Here is a 22573-nt window from a genome sequence, read left to right as displayed (position 1 = left end):
TCCAGTTGGATACAACTGGAATTCAGCTGGGAGCCAACTGGAAACAACTGGAATCAACTGGGAAATTGTTCCTTAAACCAGTTTGACCAGTTACGATTTTCGCCTGGATTACTGACGCGCAGAATGTAGGTACGCCGCCAGGATATATTCGTATTGAGCTGGTGCAAATTAGAAAGGGGTGGGGTTAAGAGGAGGTTAGTATGCCTTCGTGACATAAAGATAAATAAATTGAACAAAATGCTTGACGAAAATACTCGCTTACCAGTGAGAGCGCGCGCCTAAATGATATGGGTGCCTTGCCGGGAAATGTCTTTGTCGTCATAGTTCTGTAGGAAGCGCTCGGCAAATATGGATGTGGCCTGACAAGTTTTAATCCTTGCCTCCCCTAGCCGCAATCAACTGCAGGACGATTACAGCTTTCCCGGCCTACGTCATCGGTGCACGTGCTAGTGGTCTGGACAAAACACGCGACTTATGAGAGCATGGTGCGCAGAATTCGTGTACCGAGGTTGCTGCACAATGATGCGTCTCCAATCTGAAGAAAAGCAGCGGAGAACACTCGAAACATGCAAAAAAACGAGGCGAAAGTATACGGAAGCTCACCCATTTGGCCATGGTAGCTTGAAGTTTGCTTGAAGTAAGCTCATATTGTGAGCATGATGCAGCAGTCGAAGATTAAGCTATGAAGGACTATTGTGTTCCCTAGTGTTTGCTCACTCTAGAAAAGGACAGCGACTATTTCCCTTTGCTCGAGAAAGCGTGCAGAGAAAAAAGCTGTAATCACAGGTCAGGTGCGACGGCTGTAAACCAACAGAACTCCAAAGTATGCGAGGCAAGGCATGCGCAATGCTTGCATCCCAGAACAATGTTTGCTTTGGGCGGAGTTATAATGCGCAACTTTAACGTTTCATCCTCGTAAGCTTTTTGCACTTGACTTCGCGGCGGACGAGAAGCTGTTTGAATGGCAGTCTTTGGCGCGCATGAGTAATCATGCATGTTTGTTTGCAAAGTAATGAAATGCAAAGCATCCGGGTCAGCATATTCCACTAGAGTATGCAACGCCCGTTGTGAGAATGTAACGACTGTTCCTAAGGTGCCGTGCGTAACTAACTTTACTTTGATGCACTTTTTAAACTATCTATGGTACCACGTGTCTTCGGAGGACACCAAATTTGCGGAATTTCACCTGATAGAGGCAGTTTTCTGTTAGAAACAGCCCGCCCCCCCATTGCTCCCAATGTAGCCAAACGGGAGAGTGACACCCAACATGTCTCTGTCGAGAGCGGTGTCCTCACCCTGAAAGCATGCAGCGCTGGCCATCGAGGCACCCTAATGCTATGTCGAACAGAGCGCTCGTATAGTGCTCAAGAAGCCCTTTTCAAAACTGCCGAATAGCAAGTAACGTTTCAGCGACTTACAAAACAAGCTGAAAACATTTATTGGGTAGTGCTGTAACAAGACAGACACATCCCAGAAAATGCTGAAAAAGCAGAAGTTAACTGCATGAAAAGTTATTTGGCAGTTCATCCTCCGCACTGTGAACAGACGCGTTACCTTTGAACAAGGATTCAACCTAATCCTATGCAATTCTGTGACCTGGATACGAAGAATAATGAAATCGCCGCTCTTCCTTTTGTATGCCCCAGTGCACTGGGGCATACAACAGGCAGTCATAACACTGCATCGTACATAAAACATGTTACAATGACTGCGTCACATGTAAAACATGTTACTGCCACGAGCTATGTACTGCCCCACGTAATTTCAGTAGTTGCACTACCGTACACACGATGTGACTGGTGATGGTGGAACCTACACGGTGCCACAATGAAAGAGGCAGCTCAGGATGATTAAAAAGAGCCTCCACATTTCAAAGCAGAGGCAAGGGCATCAAGGCACCCTAGGCTTCACACGCACACCATGGCCTTTTCGCCAAAAGGAAAAGGAAGCAACAACGCACTCCGGCAACCTATAGAGATGCATGCAAAGTCCCCCTAGAAAAGTACAAATAACTCTTGAACCTTGAAATTTGAACAAACAAGCATAATGGCAGAATGAAAAACTGGAATGACACAGAAATAATAGCCTTCTCTATGATGACTATGAAAGATATAAGTGAGCACCTGTCTACTGCTCTTTCCAAGAATTCTGGTATCTGGAATCAAGCAGGCGAGTAAACAAAGAACACATACCCAACACTCCACCCAAGTGATAGCTGAAATCGTGTCTGTATACAGTAAGCACTTATCCCATTCGCATTCTTTATCTTGCCCATTTTTGTTAAAGTTTCTGGTATGCACAAGATTAAGTATCAACGAGCCACGATCATCGGTCTTCACTCCTCAATCCCTTGGGGCTCCGCTATCCCTGCCATGTTTCCGTTCCCTTGGAATCCACTCTGCTAACCCAAAGGATCACGTTTTCTCCGCATTACTTGCTCTATGTACGTTTTCACGATTTCAGCTATCATTCATTTCAAACCCACAATGCCCTCTTCGTTTGTTAACATTGCCACTACCACTTTCAAGAGTACGATGTTGCCCATTATAAAAAAATCAAGCCTTCCCATTAAACCACTGCGATTCTACCCTCCTAAGGGGTGTACTGGCAAGATACAACTATAACCCACATAAGACAACACCTTCGAAACGTCTTTTCAATGGACATATGGGACGAGATTATCAACGTCAGATGTTTTCAAGAGGTCTGAAGGCAGATTTACCTGGCATCTAAAAATCTGTTCTGCAGGCGTGCACTAAAGGAAAGTTTTATGCATGCTTTCTTGTAACTGATCGCTAGGCACTCCCATAAGTTCCAGCTGCGCATGCAGAACGCGACCGGCTTCAGTGGCTGGGTGTATGTGCATCAGTGGCCCACACACTAAGGGATGGCCAAAGCAAGTTATATCTGGCATGGGTATGGTACGACTTGCAAATTTCACCAAGTATTCAGGGCTAAATTTTACAACACACAACTGGGACAATTGCAGTATGGGCTTAGAATCAACAAGCGTTTAGATGTTACCTTGTTCTTGCTTGCACTACGTACAGGAATAGCTAGGGTCGAAAACCTGCCACAGCATATCACAGCTATACAAACCCATCCCGTTGCTACAAAGTGGCTCAACTTTCTGCAAGAGAACAAAAGAGAGGGACAAATGAACAGCAGGCATGGAAAAAAAAAACGTTTTATTTCGCTCAGAGAGAGAAAAAAATGGGGGGAAAAGCAAGCTTCATAAAAAAAGGGGACGCGCCCAGCCGGGGCTTGCAAAAGACGGCCGCTCGGGGGCCAGGTGAGCGGCTGGCGGCGCCACCGGATGCGTCGTCAAGCTGTCCGTCACGAGGAAGAGGAGCAGTTCGGCGAGTCTGTCTCTCACTCACGCACGCACTCACACACACACACACACGGGACATTGGCGCTTCAGGCGATGGGCCGCAGAGATGCCAGTAGTCCCTTCAGAGGAAGACGGCCGCGAAAAAAGGGTCCCCGTGGAATGTCAACGACCGCGTTGTTGTTGCATAGGGGGCCACTCGTTCCACTGCTGCTGCTGCTGCTGCCAACACTCGCGGCCGTGAGAGCACGTGAAAAAAGGGGGAACAAAGGGAGGTAGGGTAGGTGGGAAGGTGGCGAAAGAGGGTCAGCGGAATGTGTGACGAGGGGGTTTCCGCCTCCGTGAAAACAGGCTCCAAAAATTGCTCGAAAAAGCGTCACAAGGTCATCTTTTTTTTTCTTCTCTTGAAAACTACTAGTACTGCAGCCCGTTCGTCATGTAAAATTAAGAGAAAAAAAAAAAGAAACGGGCTCCGCCCAGGGGTCCCGCCCTGACGGTGTCCTCCTAAGTAGTTGTGCAACTAACGTGTGTGGAAGGCACTGCGACAACGGTGTGTCCGCTCCAGGTGCGCCACACTGCGAAGACGGCAGCGAGGAGAAGAAGAAGAAACAGCGCGGCCGCGCGTTCCCCTCGGCGGGGGGCTGTGGGGGAGGGGGCCCTTCCCGAAGGGGGAAGAAAAGCCCACCCTGAGAACAGAAGCGCCTTGTAGTCTCCTCCGCGCCCAGCACCCATCGGCGCAGGCACTTCGTTGTGTGTGCGCTGCTGCTGCTGCTGCTTTTTCCAGTGTACGTGTGTGTGTGTTTCCACCTGCTTTTGGCACAGCATCATCGTATAGGGGCTAATACTCATCCTGTGTCGTCATGGGGGAAGGGGGATTTCCGCAGGAAAGGGTGCCTCGTAGAAAAACCTTAGAAAAATACGCCCTCTTTGGTTTGCACCTTCGCGAGGACCAAAAGTGGAATGAGAGCAAAGAAACGCCGCCAGGGGGGAGTAAGAGCACCGGCGGGGCGTTCATCGTGGTGGCAGCCACCCCGCTTCCCTCACTGCTGCTGCTGCTGCACATTGGGCGTGTCTGTGTGTGTGTGTGTGTGCGCGCATGTGTGTATAAAAAAAACAGAGGGGGTGGGGGGAGCCTCTCGCGTGCGCATGCTATGTACAGCCCCACGGCTGCTGCACTACGTACAGCAGCCAGGCAGAGGAAAAAAAAAAAGCTATCGAGCGCACTACACTTCGCCATCACATTGGGGGCCCCTATCTCGCCACCATGTCAACGCACCGCTAAAGGAAGTGGGGAAGGGGGTCTGCTGTTGACAAAAAAAGAGGATAAAAACAAAACAGAGAAGGAGGGAAAGGGTGCGAGTCCCGCGTTTTGATTGGCCGCTGACAGAAACGGTGTTCTTTCTCCTCCCCGGACGCCCATGAAAGGTGCCTGGCCGCACAGCACACCCCCCGCTGGCTGGGACACACCGCTCGCTTCGGTCAGATCTCTGCATGGAGGGAGAGAGAGAGGGGGGCATTCACTGCACTGCTGCCAACGCAGGGGAGGGGGACTGCTCACCTGCCTGTCACACGTTGTCTTCACTTGGGGTAGCCCTGGTAAGAGGCCGCTTCCTCCCCATTGCCGAGGCCTCCGTTCGACGGGTCCTGCAATAGACAGGCACCAGCAGAAAGGTCAAGCTCATGATACGCAGGGTAAAATTTCCGAAAACTATTCGACTCGCAAAAGTGAACGTCCCATATAAACGCACACATGTACAGGGCACACCCTGTTTTTCTGAAGGAAATATTAAAAAAAAAAAAAAGATCCACGTAAGGGCCACAGCCAAATCTTCCTTGAACCACATGGGAATAACCTTCAAAATGCATGCTCTGTGGCCTCCATAATCAGCTCCGGCTGTGAGCAACAGTGCGCTTGATCGCAGAGGCTACGCACGCACACAGGAGCTTCCAGGTGCCGCCCACAGATAGCGCCAGAGGCCGCGGGCCATCATCATCATCAACTTTTTCCCCCGCCACGAACTCCTGCTGTCCATATCGGCATCAGTATTACCAGCTCCACCTTTTTGTGACAATCAAAGGCACGGGAGTTGTGGTAGCGCTAGTTCACCGTAGTTGTGGCTATCGTGTGCTGTCGCCGAGCACTGCGATTTTAGCGCGATGGGCTAGCACTTTTAATAGCTACATTGCTGGGAGTTTGCTCTCGAACACTGCAAGCGTGCGATGGGACAGAGATTCGACGTGGCCGAGAAGTGCGGCAGTTGCGACTGCGGTGTGCCTAAATTTTCATATGAGACTCCAAGCGCCGAGGTTTTCGCGGGCCTAAGTCGGGAAGGTTTCCAGCTGGATATGAAGCTCTCCAAACAGACATGTAAAGTGAGCATCCCTGAAAAATGTGTGCAAAATTCAGCATGCGTGGCTGTTCCACGCGATGTTGTTGTACGTGCTGTGGGTCCGCAGCAGCTGTGACAGCAGCAACACCAGTGAGGACTAGTGTCAGTTCAGCAAAAACTTTGTTGAAGTAAGCTTGTGTTGTGGAATGTGTGTGCCTGTTTTTTTTTTCTTTTTTCTTCCACCTGATACGGGGGCGGGAGGGCGTCGGCTTGCAATTGTGTAAATACAGTATTGATCACAGTGCCAAGTTCGGGGTGCGCCTATTAGGCGCGGAAATAAAAAAAATCTGATTTTTCGCTACCAAACCGGGGTGGGGAGCCTATTATGCGAGTAAATACGGTATTTTTCTTCTTTCCCTTCTTGAATGCATTTCCAGCAAGATGTGCTATGCCAGTCCTACCTGTCACAGTCACTGCCACAGTCACACCCCGACAAGCTGCGCCAGTGAAAAAGCAATTTGGCACTAGCGATCTGCACTGCAAATTGAACAGTGTTGCTTGCTCGTACTTACACCACACCACCTCTTCCAAAGGTCATGCAGCAAAACCCGCACTGTGCAGGTACTGCACAGCTGACAAGCAAGCAAAGCTGAGAAGATAAACAACCAGTTGGGCAGCTGCATGCACAGTGACCTGATATTGACAACCCCTGCAGAGGCCGATGCATTAAACCTGTCACTGCAGGAACAATGGAGCGGAAAAAAGACCAGACAGAAGTGTGCATCCCTTCATACGTGCTACACTTTACCTGAAAACATGCACTCATGAATAAGAATACGACTGTCATGAAGGCCGGCTTTCCATGTAACGTCCACCACTGCAGGGACAACAGTCTTCACTACATCGAAATTTGTCTCCTAGCATGCTAAGAATCCTCCAAAACACGTAATGGATCACTCGCAGGAAAAACCGTTATCTGCAGTGAGTGTCCCTTCCGCCCTTCCTTCACTATCAACAGCAGTGTTACATGTCATTCGTATGCTCATTGGGACTGCATTGAGTCATGTTCGTGTTGCGAGCTCGCAAGCCACCTTAACACATCTGTAGTGCTGAGCACCTATGCACAGGTGCATAGGGATGAAGCTCCCTGTTGGTGCTGGTGCTGTTTCGAATCCTGCTTGGGTATGAGGCTTAAACCAGGCAGGACCGCAGTTGGGCAAGAAGCAAGCAGCACCCAAGGTAACGTCCACCACTGCAGGGACAACAGTCTCTCAATTAGCCTTCTTCTGTGCAAGCTGAAGCCACTCTGCCCCTGCCACGATTTCCTTCTCCCAGAGTCCACTTTGCTTCCCATGGAGGAAGAAGAGAAAGCAGGAGGGAGGGCTCTGTCACACGCCTCAACCATGTCTCAGTGCACCTACACACATGCACGGCAAACAAAGTCGCCAGGGCCAAGAGAAACCAGTCAATCTTGCTTTGTGCCAGGTTTTCGGCAGCTGACAGATGTGCCGGCAAAGCAACACTTCCGCATCAATCAAGATCATTGTGATGCCTGGCTGTTGTGTACCTGGGTGCCGGTCACACGCCAGGAAGAGAACCGGGGATCACTTTCTATGGGTGAGCGCACTTCATCTGTTTTACATGCCGTACGGCCACAGCGTTAGCATGGCATACATCATGCCTGGTCGTTCGTCACAGTTACTGTCCAAGTGGTTTAATTAAGAACATAGTAAACCCTCGTGAACTTGAACTTGCATATCTCAAAATACCGCTTTCTATACGCCACGCCCTGACCTCCCATAGGTGCTATTTATTCACTCCCCTTTAGCTTGAAGCATTTTTCGAGCATAGTACAGATACCTCGAAATTTGACCAGGAGTATTAAAGGCAAAGGCCAATACTGAAAGGTGAAATGGGCTCCGAGCAAGCGTTTGGTACCTGCTAAGAGCCAAATGCGGTCACGATCGAAGGGCGAATACAAAATTCCCGTGGACACAGCGGTTTTCCATCCACCGCGTCAAGCAACCTTGGGAGAAGTCACGTGCGTGGCGCTTGCGCGCGAGGGCTCATGGGTCTTTTTGGCTGGTCAGTCCAGACCTTTGCGTGTGTGCACTAGCAGCACTGGGAAAAGAGTGCTGGGAAAAGAGTGCAGTTCTGTGTCGTCAAGTTATGCGCACAACACGTTGACTTTGATTTTGTTGTGTGTTTGTGTGTGGTGTGCGCAACGGACGACGATGTCTCGCCCGAAGCAGTGCAAATCCCTGACGCTGGAGAAAAAAGTCGCCTTAATCAAGGAAGTGGACAAAGCAGTTAGGTCCAAGACAAGCATCTCCAAAGAATTCGGCATTCCTTTGTCGACGCTCTCGACAGTTCTAAAGAACAGGCAGAAGGTCTTGGATGGCGTCAAGCAAAGCTTCTCTGGCAAGCGGAAGTGAATTTGGGCCTCGAAAAGCAGCACTCATGTTGTGGCTCCAGAATGTGAGGGCAGCCAACCTTCCCGTGACGACCCAAAGGATGATGGAGAAGGCAGACGCTCTGGCATTGCAGATGGGCCACACAGACTTCAGCTGCAGCAATGGCTGCAGAGTTGATACTGGTATCTTTTCTTTATTTGCCAACTACTGCTGCACTCTTTTTATGTTCCTTAATGTTGTTACCCCCGTCAGTTTCCTTCCATTTCCCTTCCAGCCCTCCTCTGTCCATGATGCCACCCACCTCGGAGAGAGGAATCTGCTGCACCAGTTGAGGGGCCTGCTGGTAGAGGGTGGGCGCTGGGCTGCCGTAGGGGTGCGCCCCCGCTGCTGCCATGTACTGCAACAAGGAACAGAACAACAACGCCATCAGCACCAAAGGGACGGTCATGCAGTTCACCGCTCTTCAAGGTACAGGCCCCGAAAGACACGGCATCACGGCACTCGCATAAAAATGCGGTCACAAGGCCAGCAGTTAGAAAACAAGTGGGGAAAAAAAAGATAAATACCGGCGCTCCATCCTGTTCCCTACAGAGCTCTTCGATGCAGCCAGTTGTGAAACTGCCCACAGGGTTATGTACCAAAAAATGGCACTCGGAGGTGGCCAAAATTTGGGTGTTAACGAAATGTCACGCTGCTGCTCGAGGTCAATAACGTGAACTGTGTTCAAGTTGCAAGCTTCTAGATTGCTGATAAATGCACAACCTTCTGGCAACAAAATCAGTGAAACAGATGCATTAATAAAAACCCAAGACATAAGGGTCAGAGGTAAATTAAGAGGTAAAAGGACAAAAAAAAAATCATAAGTCGATTTGCGCAGATAGGCCAAATGTAAATTAGGTGTGCTAATATATATATATATATATATATATAACCAAGCTTTTAAAAAAGACGGGAGTGCCCTAGCCCCAGTGAGACGAACTGAGGATTGTTGCCAGTCGCGTGTCCTAGTCTGCAGTATTTTTTTTATTGTGGAAACATGATTAATTAGCAGAGACTAATTAGCTAACTGTTTAATTATTGCCTTCAGGAAGAAAGTGTCAATGCAGGAATTGTAGATCCCATAGAAAAATAACCAGTTGCCGTGTTTGCAGTCAAGTACCACTGATACAGCTTCTTTTATTTGACTTAAAAGAAAGCCCGCGAAATACAAAAAGAACCATGTGATAAGGAACCAGTTTCAGCGCTCCCAAACGACCGGCCAAGCAACGACATTCGCTTATCTTTGCAACGCTGTCGCCCGAACGGGGTTCGGCGTTTTGCGATGGTTGCGAGATATACGCCAGCAACTCTCGCATCAGCGCCAAGGCAACAGTCTTTTCAGCTCGTGACGGTCCAAGTTTGCAGCACGGCCACAAGCCTATCACTCGAGGCAAGGTTTCGCGTGAAAAAGCGCTCCATGCGAGCCGCGCTTCACTTCATTGAAAAGCAGTGCCCGCTCACTTTCCATGACGCAAGCAGTTCCTGGCGCATATCTAGCCACCACCCCAAAACGCCGAACCCTGTTCGGGACAGCGTTGCAAACATAAGTGGATGTCGTTGTTTGATCGGTCGTTTGGGAGCGTTCAAACTGCTTCCCTATCACGTGGTTCTTTTTGTATTTCGCGGGCTTTCTTTTCAGTCAAATAAAAGAAGCTGTATCAGTGGTACTTGGCTGCAAACACGGCAGTCAGTTATTTTTTTATGGAATCTACAACTCCTGCATTGACACTTCCTTCCTGAAGGCAATAATTAAAAAGTTAGCTAATTAGTCTCTGCTAATTAATCACGTCTGCATAATAAAAAAACTACCGCAGACTAGGACACGTGACTGTCAACAACACTCAGTTGGTCTCACTGGACTAGGCAACGTCCTCTTTTTTACAAGCTTGGTTACCTTTAGCTGGGACACCCTGTATATATATATATATAAATAATTTTCTCTTCGGTTCCTGCGTTCAGATCCAGTGTTCACAGATGGCAGTTGTTCGGATAGCAATAATGGGTTTAATGTCCATATATGTGGCATTGGTCGTTCTCTCCATTCACAGATCCCCGGGAGTCCTCATACCCCTCCTGGCGCAGGGGTGCAGGGGTCAAGCGATGCGCCACTGCCCTTCTGGGGCAGGACTGGGTGGGACTTGGGTTGAGTTGCAACCCACGTTGCTCTTCCTGAGCAGCCGCTCACAATTTGCAGAGCTGCCGCCTAACACAGGGGGCAGGTTGCTGGGTACACAGTTGGCGACCGATTTGTCAGACTCTGCAAGACAAGCTTGAGCGGAGGCTCCCTGGGACCACTTCAGCCACCATGGGCGCTCAAAGCATCATGGGGCGGTGAGCTACCGACTGCAGAACCACAACTTTTGGCCAAAAAGTAACGCAAATATAAACGCTGTTCAATAATCAAAATTGTCCTAACATTCAATATCCTGTCTGCAAATTGCAACAAACGAGCAGAAAAGCATGTAAATGTAAAGTTTGCCCGGAATAAGAGATCGCTAGCTCTCCTATCGACCAGATAGGGAACACTACAAAAACTAATATTTCATGATTAACAGGCGTACTTTTAAAAATAAACATGCTTTTCGAAAAAAATTTTGTTGCTTAAACACTTTAGAAGGTTTTTTTAATGGCATTTCGGAAAAGTGAAACCTTTTATTGGCGTTGTGTGCTGTTGCAGTTTCGCTACTATGGCTTTTGCGCACTGCTTTCACGCCAAAATCACCTGCACACACATGAACAGAGTTTTCAGAATGAAACATCTCGGTAGTGCTACTCTGTGTTCCCGAAAAAATACGACTGTCCCACAACAAGTAGCTCACCGGCCCATGATGCTTTGAGCGTTGTCCATGGTGCTTTGAGCTTTCCCTCGAGGTAATAGTAAGAAACTCTATGCTCTGTAGTCCGTTTCATACATAGCAGGCAACGCTGCAGAGGTTGCTGAAGTAGTACGTCTGCGAAACAACATTACTCCGCCACGATCATTCGTTCTTCTCAAAGCTTTGGCGGGTGTTTGTACAAAAACAGAGCGGGATAAAAAGATGTGGTAGCATTGAAAATCACGGTCGAAGCTGTGAGGCACTCATTGTTGGGGCTATCTGGCCATAATTTTCACGGAGAGTGAACTACTTTTTGGGCACGGATTTAGTAAAAGGGATACGCCCTACCAACTGCGTATCATACCGCCACGTGTACTTTTTGCTTCTCAAAATCTCGACGAGTCACAGGACGAAAATGTGGCAAGAGGTAAAACGAAGTCCAGGAGGTGCCAGTCACGGCACTCAAGACTTGTCGCTACGAAATAAGCTTGAGTTCGCTTTGGTTGTGTGGCGAACTACTTTTTGCGCACGGACTTAGCCTGCGCGAACAGGCGCGCTAGCTTTGGCAGCGTTGCCTGCTATGTATGAAACGGAGTATACATTCTGCAGCATCAGAACGTCGCCTCTGCACTCATGAGAACAGAAAACTGGGCAAGTTGGAACGGATTCATCTTAAAGCAGCGCGATACACAGGACGAGTGAAAGAAACAAGTTGCGCTCGTGTAGTCTCTTCTTTCTTTCACTCGTCCTGTGTATCGCGCTGCTTTAAGATGAACCTGCACTTATCGCAGCCTTAGTAGCGCAGCAAGGAAGTACTGGGATGAAGTGTAGTAACAAACTGGTTTGAACCTGTACACCCACCGAGGCCCCCGGGATGGAGAGCTGGTTCATCTGGGCCGTCAGCTGGGGCATCATGGGGCTGTAGGCGTGTGCCAGGGGCTCCAGGGAGGACGGCAGCATCTGTGGGGTGCTGGTCAGGTGCGGGGCCTGCATGATGTACTGGGCCGGCTGCATCCAGGCGCCCCCGTGCAAGGTGTAGGTGGTGGGGGTGGCGGCCGAGTAGCCCCGCTGCTGCGGCTGGTAGCCGCCCAGCGCAGCTGCCGCAGCCGCCGGCACCAGGGGCTGGCCCACCCTGGCAGCGAGAAGAGCGGCGGCCACCCATCTGGTCATCGATTAACTGGAACTTTTGCGACGGGCTGCTCTCCTGCCCTGTGACCACCCTCCTCTGTCTCCAAAAGGGTTAAATGTTGGGCTAGTTGGTGTTCAGACTTCACAGGCATAGTTTAGCGCACAAGACGGGACGACAGAAAGACAAGAGCGGCAAAGTGTACTTCGGCCAGACAGGGCGCTGTATAAACGATTGACTCTGAGAGCATGCAAAAGATATCTACAATAAGGAACACACTAATCTGGTTGACCACTGCATTGCATGCACCAATTGTGAGCCATATTTCCTTAGCATTTCAATTCTTGGCAGAAGTGCTCAAAAAACAGCCCGTGAAACCTTGGAAGCTTTCTTTATCAGGAAAGGGGGACGGGACTGCATTAGTGACACGTCTATCGTTCTGTATAATGCCGAGATAAATTTCCTATCGAGTCTTATATGATTTCCTATGTAGATTCCAAGTTCCTCGGTAGGTAGCGCTGGCGCAGGCCAGAAGCGCATTTATATGCCTCGTTCTCACTTCAATAAAGCAGTTGTCAGTACTGCCCGTGTTCGTCTCCACGTTCTATCGTCCCGTCGTTAGCGCTAAAATATGCCTGTGAACCCCTTTGTCTCGTGTCCACCTAATTTAAACTGAGCCTAGCACTCAGCACTGAGCTATTGCACTAAGCCCTGGGGTGGTCCTATGAAAGCATGCACTTAGAACTGTGCATACAACCAATCCCCAAACATCACATTACTCTTCCTATCAAACAGCCAAAACGTGCACTTGTAATTCCATGCAAAAGCAAGGCACTACGATTTGCGTCATTCGAGGTCTGCTTCAGTGAAACAGTCGCTACGGTGAACAGCGTGCCGGGCTCCTCCAAGTGGCGGTTCTCCTACTGCGACCACTTTTCATGCCCGCAACTGGTTAGGCTGTGCTCACTTGGAAGTCTGCTGGCAGCTCTACCTACGTGAAGACACTGTAAAACCATGTGACAACTAAATCTCCTCTTTATTTCGTCTTGCAAGGCAGAGGTCCCTCGTACAATCAGGGCCACAGAAGACAATAAACGGTCCCTCTGATAACTGAGCGCAGTCAGACTATTCTAAACAATTACTGCAGAAACTGGAAAGGTAGTTCAAGGCTGTGTTTTGAAACTACAGTGAGTGTTTCATTCACTGGTGAAATGAACAGATTCAATTCTTTATCCAGTAAAGCTACTGATGGAGCACTGGATAAAGAATAGAAGTTCTTAGATGAGGAAACTGTACGACAGGGTGGAGTTTGGTTTCTGGGAGATGTGGCATATCAGTTGCTGTATATATCCTGTCTGAATGAACATCCTGATTGTGAAAGTATATATATTTTTTGCAATCATAATAACATCCAGCCGCAGTTTGCACCTGTGTGTGCCCCCTTTCATGTCCTGCCTCATGTGAGCACAGACACAGTCGAACCTCGTTATAATGAAGTAGCATCGGGACCGTATCCGGTACTGTAGTTCGTTATATCCGATATTCATTGTAACAGCAGACATAAAATTGGCTGGGGCTTAGCTAAGGTTAAGCCTGGATATCTCGAAGCAAAAAGCTGCAGTGATGCGTATGGTTTAGCTTATGGTTATGTTTTATGAGTAGTAGTAGCAAGATGATCAGCCATAAACATTGCAATTGTCTTTGCTGCGTCGTTTAGTGGGACATTCTTCTCGTTGTTCGGGTGTCTTGGACGCTCGTTGAGCTTTCAGCCTTTCATTTTTTCGCTCCTTTTCAGCCAACTCCCGTGGTAGCACTTCTGTATCGGTAGTATCACTCTCTTCTCCTTCCATGTTGAATGCGCACGCCTATTCTCTGGAAAGCGGATATATAGCCGGCCTCCGCGATAAACACGCGCTTGACGCATAGCGCGTGGAAGCATGCGCCTGTTCTATGGGCAAGCGCGCCTTACATACCCCTCCTTTCAAATGTGCACTGCGCACGGCTGCGGCGAAAGGTCAAACGGTGGCGAGGAGGAGAAGCGGCGGTGCACATGCGCAGTAGCCTGTGCCGTGCTTGACGTCACTCGTGCTCCAACATACGGCGGCTCACGCGAAGCGCGGTGTTGACTAGCGTAGTGAAGCTTTTCGCTTCAATATCACCTCTGACAAATCCGCAATTTGGCTCGCGCAAAGTTTCTAGACACTAAAATGCATTATTCTCGGCTTCGAACCCACTATAAATGACGTAATCCTTATCTGTCTCTTTGTGGCATTTCGAACAAAATAGACCGGAATATGGGAAGGTCGAATTACAACAGAACAAAGTTTGTTTCACAAAACAGGTCTGCATTCATTTACGTGAACAAGAATGAGATCTTCGCCTGGTGGCTTTTCACAGCGTCCACGCACAAGAGGGCCTCTTCCACTTCAGTAGTTTTGGTCGTCGGGAGTTTTTCCCAAGCAGCCTTCTCATGTCCGTGGCATCCACACTGCTCATCGGTGGCTCATCATGTTCACTGTCACCTTCGCTATCGCTGCTGCTGTTATCCTCAGGCAACACGACTCGAACCACAACTTCTTGATCCGTCAGCTCGGGCACCACGGCCAAATTCTCACTGGCCGAAACGAAATCGTCAAATGCGATGCCTGGGAGTGCCAGTCGATCCCAAGTTTTGTCCAGCTCTGCCAGGTCTTCAAGCTGAATTTAAGTCTTTGGCGGCAGGAAAAACAAAACCAGCATCCGCAAAACAGTTCGCTATTGTGGACTGCCTCACCTCATTCCATGATCCATGCAACATTTCGAGCGTCGCCTTGATGTTTATGGCTGTTGATCTGCGTCAATCGATATCGAAAACCAGCTGCATCACCAAGCGCTTTCGGTAACTGCACTTGAGCGAACGGATAATGCCCTTGTCCAATGGCTGCAAAGCAGAAGTTAGGTTTGGTGGCAGAAACACCACACGAACTGCCTTCAGCACGATTGAGACTTCGTGTGCCGAACAGTTGTCCAAGAGCAACAGGACCTTCCTGTGCTGCCTCTCCATGTCCTGGTCGAAAGCTTTGAGCCAGTCCTCGAAAAGCTTGGTCGTCATCCAGGCTTATTTGTAAGACACGTACTCAACCCACAAATTCCGGACGCCTTTCAGGCACCTCGGATGTGCAGACTTGCCGATGACGGTGAGCCGTCTTTTGTCAGAGCCATCCATGTTCACAGCAATAATGACCGTCACCCAGTCTTTGTTCTTTCTGCCTCCATGGCAGGTCTTGCTCTTTACTTACAGTGACTGCTCTGGTAACAACATGAAAAACACACCGTTTCGTCAACATTGTACACGTTGCACTCGTCGTATTCCTGAAGAAGAGGCTGAAAGTTCTCTAGCTGCTTTTCACAGGTCTCCACGTCGACAGCGAACCCTCCGCCAGACAATGTGTGATACGATCTTGTGCCTGTCTTTTAAAAAGTTGTGGCCGACCACTGCTCGCACGGAAATAGTCATGCCCCAGTGCGCAGGCCAGGCTGTTGGCCTTCGCTTGGAGAAGTGCTCCCGATACTGGCAAGTTTAACGCCCTTACGTCTTTAAATCATGAAAGCAAAGCGGCTACCACGTGCGGATGATGGCAAGGCCTAACTCGCTTGTGGTTGGCTTTTATGGCGTCCTCGGTGTTGCCCTCAATCTCCTTCCTAGCGGCTAAAATGGTGGATAAGGTACTTGGGGGAACATTGAATTCCGACGGGACATCCTTTTTCTTGCGCCCACTGTCCACAAGTTCTCAATATCTGCAGCTTTGTCCCGAGAGAGTTCGCCTTCCTCTTCGTTGCCATTTCAAGCACTACAACTTGCAAGAGAAGAGACTGTGGTGATGCCGGCCAGCTACCGCCTAGCAGTTACCAGCGTTGCTGCATTGCCTTTCTTCAAGCTGGACAAGTGGCTCCGCCCTTTGGCGCTTTCTCGTCATATGAGCTTTGAGAGTTGCTGCGCTCTGTTCATAGGTGGCGCGACCAGCCAAACGGGCAAATTTTGAGCCAGACGGCCAAACTTTCCGCACCTTTTTCAAACGATAAAAAAAAAAGTGCAGTTGTGAATTGGCTTCCAATATTTATTTTGCTCTTTTTTGTGCTACCTTTCGAATTTTGAGCCACGTGTAAACCAAATATTTCTTCGTTACAGCCAATATCGCGGCGAATTTCGCGTTTTCGGTTTCATTATAAAAGAATAAATGTCACTCAAATGAATCATGACACACGAAAGCTCGCATTTAGTTTGCTACAACCGATAATTCGCTATATCAGTGCTCGTTATAACGAGGTTCAATTGTATTTCCAAAGAGCATGAAGATCCAGCACGTAACGCCGCAGTTAGGCAGTGGGTAAATGCAAAGCACTGTCTGCTCAGGCCTTGATGCAAAACAGGCTAGGCTCAGCAACACATGGCAAGCCGCACACTGCCAGCATGTGACACCCGGCTAGAGAAGTGCACCGTATTCTAGGCTACAAATACCGCATTTACCCGATTCCAACGCGCATCTTTTTTTTCATGGAAAACAGGCCTTAAAGTCGCACGCACATTAGATTCAGGCACAAACTGGCTACCAGTTTTCTTTCTTTCTGGTCACATAAAACAAGTGCGCCTAATACCGGACGCTTTAGACTCTGGCAAATATGGTAAGCTTATTTTTTTCTGTAGGTATTTTATATTCCTACTTATCAACACATCAAACAAGAACAGGACAGCACAGAGCACAAAGCGATTGAGGGAGCACTGCCGGCAGAAGCACCAACTGCAGGGGCACGACACTCCGTTCGATACACATTGAATGTTCTTGTCAATAGGATTTCAATAAATGCGAATACTAGCCCAGCAAACCAAAAACCTCTCAGAGACATCTAGCTAGACGTCTCTGAGAGGTTTTTGGTTTGCTGGGAGGGCTACACATGTGAACAGAACTACAGTTGAACTTTGTTAAAGGGGCTGTAAACACTGTTTCGAGGGATACAGGCTATACTTCAGGTGGATTCTTTATGTCACACAGACGTTGACTTAAAAAAAATTACAGGAACCAATGCACAGGAATGGGAGTTATTCAAAGAAGATATTTCAAAATACAAGCAAACAAAACGCTGCCCTCAACTCAATTTTGGAGGGGCTTCCCACTCCTATTTCGCTCTCCCAATGAGGGCACCTGGCGCAACCAATCAAAACAGTCAGCCAGAGCACGTCGCGGAAGTTTGCACTCCATGGTTGCCTGCTCTCTGTAACTCGTTCTTGCTGAGAATGGCAGCGTCATTTCCATATGCCAGAGCCCCTGGTGGTGTATTTTTATTTTACTTGCTTTGCAGGGCTTTTATCTAAGACAAACAAGTTGTTCTTGTTGATCTAATATAAAACGCAGACAGGTGACAAAATGCGTCTCTGTTTATTCACACAATTTGCAGTATATTTACTGTTTGTCCAATCATCAAGCTTGAGCCAGGTGATGTCATATCCGCTACTAAAACCCGCCACAGTGTGGGGACACCATCAGAGCCATGAATTTGTTTTTGGGAGGACATTAAAATATTAAAAAACGGAATATATGCGGTATTACTGACGCTTATAGCACCATTTTAACTCACTGTATGCGATCAACAGGCAAAACAGACAACTAAGATTGTGTTTCTGGGCCCCTTTAAGGTAGACTTCACGGGACTGCGGAAAAATTCCACACAAAGTGGCAGAACGCCCTAACCGGAAATAGCTAAAAAAAAAACTTGGGGGCCATCTTAACCACTTTGTAAAAAAAAAATAAGTGGTCGCCTGCTATGGTGTCCAATATTCTTGCGATTTTCGCGCCAAAACTCCAGTTGGAACCAGTCCATTGATCTTATACGGCATACAGGGGTCGTAACCTTGCAAGATGCTCTAATACCTTGCATTGAAGTAGGATTATACTAATCCGACCAATTAATCCACCCACTAATCTCCACTAACCCACATTAATCCAATTTCTGGGGTGGGTCTACTTTCAACATTTTGGGGGTCCTTTGTCCGGGGTCCTCAGATTTTTCAAATTTGGCAGTGCCCTCTGACTGGTTCGCTGATGGTCATGTGACCATGACGTCATGACTCTCTCGACCAACCAAAGAATTTCATGACAGAGATGCCGGAAATTTTTTGCGAAATGACAACCTAAATGCTACCACATTAATATATCCACTGACCTCGCAAAAGGTACTTAATATCTGAGCTATGCCATAAAGGAAGCCACCCACTGAAGCTTTCATCACGCAGGGCCACAGAAATCCATTTTGCCGGCCACTGAGGTGGCCTCGCAGCTCTGACTTCAGCTTCAAAGGCATGTGATTAACCCTTTAGAGTGCTTTGTACACAACTGTGTGCAAAGCAATGGTTACGACTCAGCGGTTACGGTGCTCAGCTGCTGACCTGAAAGACGCGGGTTCGACCCCGGTCGCCGCGGCAGAATTTCGCTGGAGGCGGAATTCTAGAGGCCCGTGTACTGTGCGATGTCAGTGCACGTTAAAGAACCCCAGGTGGTTGAAACTATTCCGGAGACCTCCACTACGGCGTCCCTCGTAGCCTGAGTTGCTTTGGGACGTTAAACCACCATAAACCACAAACCATTTTCTAAGAGGGTGCTTACCTAGAACAGATTTTTTTTGTTCCAGGTGAAATCAGTAACCTTCATTTTGCAAATAGGATGCTTTTCCCTGCCAACTGGGAAACGCAGCAAATATTTCACTAAACAGTGAACTTACCACGTATTCCGCCATTTTCTTGCTGACAGATTTTTGCCGCCAGTACTGACATCAAATTTTTTTTCTTCTGAACTTGGGCAATTTGCACCTTCTAAACTACTTATTTTACGATCTCTTTGGTGTTATTTATATAGATCCCAGTGTTTTAATAATAGTTGCCATGACTTTTGACAGTTTATAAGAAACCGTGCGACCGACTATAGAAAAATTAACCACTGTTTTTTTTTCCACAGGAAAGCTATCGAAATGGCCTTTTTGAGGCCTGCGTAAGCTGCTTAGGGGCAGAAATACTTGCCCTGAATCGAAATAATAATTGCCACCTGGAAGAATTTAACTGAGAAGTGCACAATCCACGACAACGCCAATAATGGGACAATGCAACGAGACAGGCTACACATGTACTATCGCGCTCAATATGAGTTGCAACGCGCGGTCATCGACCGGGGCTCGTTCCATGGTGTGCCTCCTCCAAACAGTCGCTCGGAATTCTGGGAGAAACTTTTTCCTGAGCGGGGGTGCTGTTGTTTCTTGGAACAGCAGTTTCTCCCAGAATTCCGAGCGACTGTTTGGAGGAGGCACACCACGGAACGAGCCCCGGTCGATGACCGCGCGTTGAAACTCATATTGAGCGCGATAGTACATGCGGCAGTGGCACCTATGGAGGAATACAAGAGCTTGCAGCAGCCAGCTTAAAGTGCAGAGCTACCATGGCGTGGAGAGGCAGAGTTGCATGACAACCACAAGCGATAGCTACGGCGACAGACGCATCTGCGTGGCTCGGACCATGCAGTGTGTCAGCAAAGCATGCACCAACAGGTCCTCTCGATCTACTCGTTACAAGCACTCGTGAGGTTTCCTTGCAATGCACGGCCACTTCACGAGAGGCCCCTCCAGCCTCATACGTGATGACAGGTATGCACCAGTCACAACATTCATGATGGAATCTCGATTATACAAATTTCACAGGGTCATGAAGCATATTCATATCATACGAAACGAACAATGTACAACATTTACGCAATTAACACAAATCTGTTTTTGGTTGACGGGCCGTCCGCCACTCCCAGCCTGTGACATTGGCGCTGTGCTGGTTGCACCACTGTGTGCACTGCGCGACTAGCTGCCATGGTGTTAATGATGTACAGGCAGCAAGTACTTGGTGCTTGAGAGTGTGGTCAAGGCTTGCACGTTTGTATCATTTACAGTGGGGCAAGGTTTGTTTGTAACATCCAAATTTCTGCCTACTGCACACAATGCACTCTTGCCATGGCATTTTACTAATTTCTGCAAGCCACTAGCAGGCACGAAACACTTGAAGCTTAATGGAAGCTAAGTGGTTTTGTGAGACTACATCGCAAGCACAACTACAGTTTAAGCAGGTGTGCCTTAACGAGGTTCCACTGTACACACATGACAGGGCATGCTGGGAGCCCAACACCAGAGCTTCGAACAGTGCCCCTGTCGAACGGCTACAGAGGCTGAGATTTTGAAGCGGTTCAACAACTAGCCCGACAGAGCAGCCCTGAGGCAAGTGAGTGAATGAAGCAGCCAAGGGAACCCTGACACAGGTACTTACCCGTTCTGTGAGAGGTGGGCGCCTTGGTCGTACGTCAGGGGCTGCACAGACAAGTGAATGGTCACAGCATGCACACACAACAGTTGCTTAATGCCCCCGGTTTCTGTTCAGAACTACAGAAATGCAGTGCACCCCAACAAACTTTTGCTCTATGGTCCCCTTTGTTTGGATACATGCAGTCTCCGCAATTCGCTCGCATAGCACTGAAGTGGCACACTTAATTTACATGAACTAGGCCTAGTAAGGACTGCTGTTGGCAAGACTCATGGAAACCAGTGAAACTTGACAGCATTGCTGAGAATTGGCCCAGTGGATAAAATGCCCAAGCAGCTCATATGAGCGGTGCACCAGCTGACAATGCCCCGTCTTATTCCAACTACCAGGTAAGCCCTAGTGTTCGTTAGTCTGACGACCTCATGCACTTGCACTCTCTTTTATGCTTGGCTAGAGTTGACATTACCCAGGGACACAGACTGCACTCTTTCCTGCATTTCTGAAGACTCATCAATCGGACAGGGATCGCAGCTTGCCTCATTGATATTCCCTTTTAGTGTCTTTAAAGAAATAAAGAACCAGAATACCCATATGCCCTTTATAGACTCGTCACAGACGGGTCCAGACTGCCGCAGTCATTTCTAGCACACAACTGGCGCCATTTTAAAGTTCACTACGCACAAGTGAGCTGCCCTGCTGCTTGAATATGCCTGCACGTTGTGTGTCAGTCACACAAGGCTGCCACTTGCTCCTTCACTGCCTGCCCACCACTTCAGAAGCAATCAAGTGCACGTCCCATGCTCACTCTGTCATTCTGAAGGAGGACATGCAAACAAACAAAAAAAATCAAAAAGGCTGCCACACTTCACCTCCCAAGTCGTTTACAGCGTTGGGGAAGGGAGTACTCTCTCGTGCAATCAGGGCAAAGGAAGGCAATAATTAGTCCCTCAACCATTTTACCAGCGTTGAGACTCGTTTTTGCAAACAATTATTTTGCAAGGAATAACTCAAACGGTAGTTCCGGATGGTGTTTTGATTCACTAGTTAAATTAGCAGAGAAAGTCTGCACAACCACAGCACTGCGAAGGGCACTGCCACTCGTAAACATGGCATCCGCCGAGTCTCCTGCCCGCAGCAGCTGGACACTGGTGCTCTTTCCTTCCCGGAGATGGAGCCACCAGTCTCGAGGTGAGGGGCATGGAGGAACACGCTTAGCAGCGCATGGCGTTCTGAGTGACTGAGATCACCGCAGCCTTTACAGCACTGCCAGTGACTTGTGAGGCGGAGTATACAGCACAACTTCCACACTCGGCAGCATCCTGGCCTCACTTATATGCGTGCCCAAACAGTACCGCTGTCCTGAATGCCACCATGCAGCGCTGAGCCAGCACCCACCTCGCCATCACGCCACATGCGGTGCTCGTGGTTCTTGTACAGGGTGCGCTTTTTGTTGCCACCGTCTGCAAACTTCACCAGCAAAGGTTCCTTGGACCCTGTGGGAGCAGTGTACAAACAGCACTTTGTCACACATGCAAATTTAACAAAGTAAACGAAGGCCACATAAAAGGCTTATGAAAGTGAAGGACGCTTCCGCCTCTACACCAGGAAACACAGATATATGGGGTAAAACTTGGCAGTTCAGTGCGTGGCCTGCGGCAAGCTGAAGCCTTCCAGAACCTAGGTAAAAACTGTTTATTTTTTTCATTCAGCCAGGTAAAAAATTTAGATGAGCTAAGCCCATCGATCAGCGAATGCCGAATGCCATTTGCGGCACTGTCAACCCTCCAGGGTGCTCTTGCGGCAGCCACCTTCCGTTGCCTCCCACCCTCTTCCCTCTCTCACACTTGCCTTCTCCCCCCTCTCCCCAAAATGTGGAAAGGAATATTTCCCCCTTTCCAATTTGCCACTCGCGGGGCGCCGAGATTAAACTTCCATTAAATTAACTCAATTCAATTCAGGCGCACACTTCCTAGGCCAATGGATGCAGCCTATCCAAAATCACCAAGAATACCAGAACCCCACCTTTCAATAACATGGGATACAACACAAATATATACATTACAGTAAAAGCTTGTGAATTCAGACTTCAAGGGACAGGGAAAAATGTTCGAATTATCGAACGATATGAAAGAAACTGTCAAGAACTGCTTGCATGACAGTAAATTTATTGGGTGAAAGCCTGGGCAATGCGTAC

The 22573-nt window shown here is 48.5% G+C and overlaps 1 protein-coding gene across 3 annotated transcripts in view; it reads right to left on the bottom strand.

The window, feature by feature from the left end:
- Nucleotides 1-4670: 4670 nt before the first annotated feature.
- Nucleotides 4671-22573, bottom strand: part of LOC149345086 (protein alan shepard-like) — a 76241-nt gene continuing 58338 nt past the window's right edge. For 2 of the 3 annotated variants that reach the window (XM_089546428.1, XM_089546430.1), the window contains exons 7-12: nucleotides 21775-21872; nucleotides 20386-20426; nucleotides 11792-12092; nucleotides 8377-8472; nucleotides 4890-4975; nucleotides 4671-4818 (exon numbers count right to left, since the gene is read on the bottom strand). In XM_089546428.1, coding sequence (XP_089402554.1) covers nucleotides 4910-4975; nucleotides 8377-8472; nucleotides 11792-12092; nucleotides 20386-20426; nucleotides 21775-21872 — 602 coding nt within the window. In that variant the 3' untranslated portion in view covers nucleotides 4671-4818; nucleotides 4890-4909. The remainder of the gene's footprint in view (nucleotides 4819-4889; nucleotides 4976-8376; nucleotides 8473-11791; nucleotides 12093-20385; nucleotides 20427-21774; nucleotides 21873-22573) is intronic. The other variant, XM_089546429.1, reaches the window with a different exon arrangement.

This window comes from Amblyomma mixtum, chromosome 5 (genome assembly GCF_055824585.1).
Source record: "Amblyomma mixtum isolate Tamu chromosome 5, ASM5582458v1, whole genome shotgun sequence".
NCBI lineage: Eukaryota > Metazoa > Arthropoda > Arachnida > Ixodida > Ixodidae > Amblyomma > Amblyomma mixtum.
The sequence above is the reverse complement of the archived record's forward strand: the minus strand, read 5'-3'. Positions and strand labels throughout refer to the sequence as shown.